Source organism: Sitophilus oryzae, unplaced genomic scaffold (genome assembly GCF_002938485.1).
Source record: "Sitophilus oryzae breed Bouriz unplaced genomic scaffold, Soryzae_2.0 scaffold_41_pilon_pilon, whole genome shotgun sequence".
NCBI classification, from domain to species: Eukaryota; Metazoa; Arthropoda; class Insecta; order Coleoptera; family Curculionidae; genus Sitophilus; species Sitophilus oryzae.
The window spans coordinates 572,653-578,302 of NW_022146996.1; the positions used below are offsets into that span (position 1 = coordinate 572,653).

Consider the following 5,650-nt stretch of genomic DNA (forward strand, 5'->3'; position numbering starts at 1 on the left):
TATATGGGCGTTACATGCCCTTATATTCTTTAGTCATTGTATGGAACCAATCAGTAATCCTAATACATATAAACATAACCCTAATAATCTATTGCCAACTATTTCAATCATTGTGGAATATTTCTTAGCAGTAAGTGTCAACCGGATTTAGTCGCATGTAATATATCGTGTAGTAAAATATTATTTATAATATATTAATCAGTATAAAATTATTGAATGAAGATTTCCATAATTTAGAATTTATCTGATTATGACTATTTTAAATATTGTGTAGAGAGCGGATTGAAGTTTCAGTACTGAATGATAGAATTAAATGATTTTGCTAATACTTTTTGTTTGTTTTCAGAATGACCAATCTAGTGATAGTTCCTCTCCATTGGGATGGCCTCTGTGTCTGGGAAGTTCCGGAATAGTAATACATCTTTCCCATTTGGATCCATCTCTGCTACGGAACCGTGAATGTTATCTATGTGTTCGGACACGCAGTTTGCCAGGACTTGAGGTACGAGGTTGACATTTTTATGAAGCTAACTTGCAAATTGAGTAGAATCTTTTCCTCTGTTTCTCTTAATCATCTTTGCTTCGAGTCTCTAAAATAATGCAAGTAAATTTTAAACTACCATTTCCTTAGTTTTGGGAAATTAGTTTCAAAAAATTCTTAATTAATACAAATAAAATTTAAATAGAATAATTGAATTTTTGTGTGAATTTGAATAGTCCAATTGATTTGTATCACAAACATATAAACATAATTAACATACCTATACCGGGTTATGCATCGGTTCAGGAGATATAGAAAATCCCTTGTAAATTTTGAGGGTATTATCACTTCTTTTTATCTGACTACCTATCAACTTTGTAACTCTTCTGCTAAACCATTTTTAAATTATTTCCTTAAAATTAGGTCCTTAAAATCAGTAATTTGTACAAGGTCAAAAACACTCGGGCCACCCATCAGCCATAATACAAAGAAAACAAGGTATAATCGATAGCGGTTCCAATTTCATTCAGTTTGCGCATATCATCTGTGACGTAACTACGCCAAACAAAAAAATCGATATTGTTCAATTGCTACTAATAAAATAATACGTACAATTGGGAAGAATTAGGACCTAACCTAACCTCAAAAGTTATGTCAAATCATTGAGTTTGACATTTGAAAAGTTATTTTCACATTCATTATGTGTCATCAGTTGCCGACCAATGGTGTCGATATCACCTGTGACGTAGAGACCAACCTGCGCGATATCATACCTTGTTTTCTTTGTATCATGCGGGCCACCAGTAATTTATTAAAATTTATGACATTAAACGTCGTTTTGCAAAATATTTGTTGGTTGTTGGTAGCTATTTCCGCAATAGTATCATTCAATCATAGTGACTCTCTCTTCAATTCAATAAAACGTTTTAGACACAAAAAAACGTTTTAGACTTCAATGCTTCAAAAATGTATGAATGTCAGTATCATAAGGTTTAATAAATCACTGGTGGTCGAAGTGTTTTCAATGGCAAAAAAAGCCCGGCCTACTTTTATAAGAACGGCGTACTTTTATAAGAACCTAATTGGGTAAATAACTAAATTTAATAAAAAATGGCTTAGCGAAAGAGTTTTAAAGAAGATAGTTAGCCTGATTTAGTCTAGTTTCGTACTTCAATACTTCGTACTTCAATAAGTTCTATTTCAAATTTGCACTAAAATCAATAGAGAGCGAAAATCAAACGACACCATTAGGATTATGGGATTTCCTATATGTCCTGAAACAACACCGGGCAATCCGACTGGTAATTGGAAAACTTCGGCAGCATATTCTGCAGATAAAATTAAATAAAAAAAGTTTGTATAAATTTAGGTCTTAAAATGATTTTACTTATTTTTATCTGGAGAAGAAAAGAAGCTGCCGAAGTTATAATAACCCGGTAAATGTTCAACAGATATTTGGACTAACATTCAATCTTCTTGGTTGTAGGTAGCTTTGATTTGGAAGCTGCAACATCAACTTTACTGGCGCACCATAGCGGAGTTCCAGAATCCGCTCCACTCCATAGATGACATCATGTGTTCGAGTCTGCGGTCAGTGGCGGACCTAGAGGTCGGTTCGGCCGACGACTGTGACAATATCGAACTGCCCGAGCTTCTGCAGAACCTCCTGGTATCAGTGGAACATGCCATTGAAAGGGTAAGTACCAAGTACCTTGATTATTATCAATTTTTGCTTAGTCGATTATATAATTCGATTCATAGTAAATAATAATAATAGGAGTAACATAATTTTTGAAATATCTAAACCTTGATGTTTTTACAGTAGAGTTGTTTATTGTTTAAAGAAATCAATTATTATAGTTTCAACAACCTTGTTACTATATGCAGTGACCAGAAATCACTTAAAGCTGAAATAAATAATCAGATTAAATCGGATTTAGTGGTGGAAGTTCATGAAGATGCTCTCTGTCTCTTTTGACTATTCCATATGTAAGAGATGCCATAACATTAAAACATGTATAACATTAAAACTGTTCTTAAGTATGGAACTACACTAAAAAGCGTCTTAACAAAAACAAGACTGGATAAAAAAAAAGAGAAAGGGTGCATCTATGAGGAACCTGTGAGAGCGGGGATTTGTATATTGGAAAGTTAGCGGGATCGCATATTGGAGTAACAGGCAATAGGCAATACACAACCAGCAACGCAGCAACATGCAATAATTATCACCCATTTACAATGAAAGATAAAAATATTGACAGGTAAAGATCTAAGTTGTATCGGACACTGAAGCAATGCGATATTGTAGCATCCGAGGCAACATCGCGTTGCTTCTTTAGTATTTTGTCGATAAGCGATAATATTGCGTACTGCTTATTATATGCTGCTCCATTGTTGCTTTCGTTTAATACATCTTCTAAATACGACTTGTCAGATATACCTATAAAAAACATACCGAAAGAGATGAAGATGGGTGTGGTAGACCATGTGTACCATGTGTCTAAGCAGCACAACATAGGCAGGTTGTCCATAAGATATCATTGGAAAAACTTAATTTAAATAAACTTTTATATCATGTCACAATAGTATCTTAACGTAGCAGCTCAAATATAAAATTTCCGATAGGTATAGAAACAACTTATCAGACGTACCATTGCGATAAAAGAAAACTAGTACAAGAATTAGTAATCCCAGATAGAACTCCTGGTCTATAATTCTAAGGATATCGATATGCCACCGATATATGATATGATATAATTATGCCACCTAACTTTTTAGGCGCTACCATGGATTTGGTAATAATTGGTAGGTATACGTGGCGAAATAAAAGTATAAAAATTCTGATGACATTGAGTTATCAGTTTGAAAGAAAATATTTTATTATAGACCAGCAGATTAAATCATATTTTGTAGTACTACATTTTTTTGATCGCAATGGTACCTTTACTGGCGTCCTCAGTGAACAACTTCACGTTTCACTGCACCAACTCCTATGTCTTGCTCAAGTATATAAGCACACTAGTTTTAGAAATTAGATTACTGATCGTTGTTATAAATAACTCATCAACTGATTATTAAATTAGTTGATAACGGTGAGTGACACATCTGATGGAAAAAATGCAAATTTTCTAAATGAAAGATAATATACCAAGATGATATTTTACGTCACAAATCATTATTGTTTACCACTTTCAAGCAATTTCTTCTTTGTTCCAGGTGCCTTTAGACGACCTCATCTTTCCTTGTCCTCAGTGTCTTCAATATCTACCTCTAGAAAGACAGGAAGACGAATAGTGAGTTGCGCTTGTCAGTGCCTTTGCCGGCTGCCAGACAGCCCGGTCGTCAAAAGACAGTTCGATCCAGACTAGTCCCATGTTCGAATTTGTCGGCTCCATACCTCATATCGATAGCGATTCTGATGACGATAAGGAATCAACAAAATCAGGTAAGAGAACATTCAATATAATGGTAGAAATTCCAAGATTTTGCTGTTTTTTTGCCTTGTAAAACCATGTCAACCGGATTAGTAAACTATGGTAAGGATGTGTTCCTAAAAATATAGGTAAAATACGAAACAGTTTGATAAATAGTGGACATGTAAAATATTAACGTTTAAGTTTCAATATTCGTATTATATAACTATTATTTCATGTTTGATTTATCTTTTTAATGGAGTTTAATGTAAAAAATAATTTGTAATTGAGCTCTTAAGTCCTCAAACAGTTAATTTTTTTTGCAATAAAATTTTAAAAACATTACATAATAATTCACACACAAGAAAAACCAGCCTTTATGCACTGGCTCATTACTTATATCTTAGATCTTATAAACTTCGTGGATAAGTAAACTCGTTTTAGTTTTGTTGAAGACACATTCGCAACCAACTTTTTTTTTGTATTTTATTAGAAGATTTGGACATCAGAAATACGTACAGTCCCATCTTATTTATTGATATGAATCTCATACGGCTGAATATACACAGGATGAGTCTTAAATAAGTGCAAACATTTTCAGGGTTGATAGATCTCGAGAAAAGAAAGATATTTTCTCTTTGCTGTTTTTTTAAATCCCAAAGTCCAAAATAACCAAGATATTTTAACTTGAAAATTACAAGAAAAAATTGGCTTAAATTTTGAGAACCATTGGATCTTTTCTGTTTTTCTTTTCTTGTAAATTTAATTTAGTACCTATGTTACCATATTATCAAGATATTATGTTTTTTAACTAAACATTTTTTTTTAAATTCAAAATTCACTCACAAATTCGACTCACAGGCTCTGTGATCGAAATATAATACCCCTAAAAATATGTGCACTTATTTAAGACTTACCCTGTATAATAGATAATACTATATACATTTTCCGTGATCTTCCTTTAGTCTATTTTTTTATATTTACATACCGATGTAGACGCTATCTCAACACGCAAGTACCAAAAGTGGGCCTAACAGAGAGAAACTGAAAGATTTTTTTAGGTTAGTTGGTGACTGATTAATTTCTTATGTAAATGAGCTGCAGGCCGGCCGTTGCCGATGGATGCAATCGTTACCATGCTATTAGGTTAGGAGGTTATTTATATAATCTGTTACAAGTATTATACTGCTAATGATACTAATAAATATGTATTTTTATTAGTTACCAATTAACTCGTTTAAGAACGCCTGTTTTGCACTATTATTAATGTATTTTATTTTATAGCTATTGTAAAATAAATACAATCACATAAATGCATCATAAAAAAGACAAATGTTTTACATATACATATATGTTATGGGAATATTATTTTCGAAAACTAGTGTAGCAATTAAACGATTTGTCGTAAATATTACTGCTTTAAAATTATTTTATTGCCATACACATTTCTGACAGTTTTCTTGTCTTTGCTTATTAGGTCCGCCCTATTTTTTTCGAATGTTCTACTATATACTGTTTCGTCTTACAGTGTCTCCGATTTTTAAAATTATCATCTATTTTTTTGTTTTTTTTTGGGCAGTATTTTTATTTTGATCAAAATTCTAATTATAAAATAGATTTTTATGTTATCATTTATTACAATTTTAGGTACAATCTTACATCTAATTTAAAAAAATTACCAGAATTTTTTTCTTTCTTGAAAAGAATTCGAGGTCTTTCGCCGCTGAAAGAAAATTTACAAAATAAAAACTATTTT

General features: G+C 32.1%; 1 protein-coding gene across 1 annotated transcript in view; it reads left to right on the forward strand.

The window, feature by feature from the left end:
* The window catches only part of LOC115885696, a 6,580-nt gene extending 2,805 nt beyond the window's left edge, over nucleotides 1–3,775 (forward strand). The window contains exons 3-5 of the mRNA XM_030904680.1: nucleotides 347–502; nucleotides 1,968–2,177; nucleotides 3,698–3,775. Coding sequence (XP_030760540.1) covers nucleotides 347–502; nucleotides 1,968–2,177; nucleotides 3,698–3,775 — 444 coding nt within the window. The remainder of the gene's footprint in view (nucleotides 1–346; nucleotides 503–1,967; nucleotides 2,178–3,697) is intronic.
* Nucleotides 3,776–5,650: the final 1,875 nt, after the last annotated feature.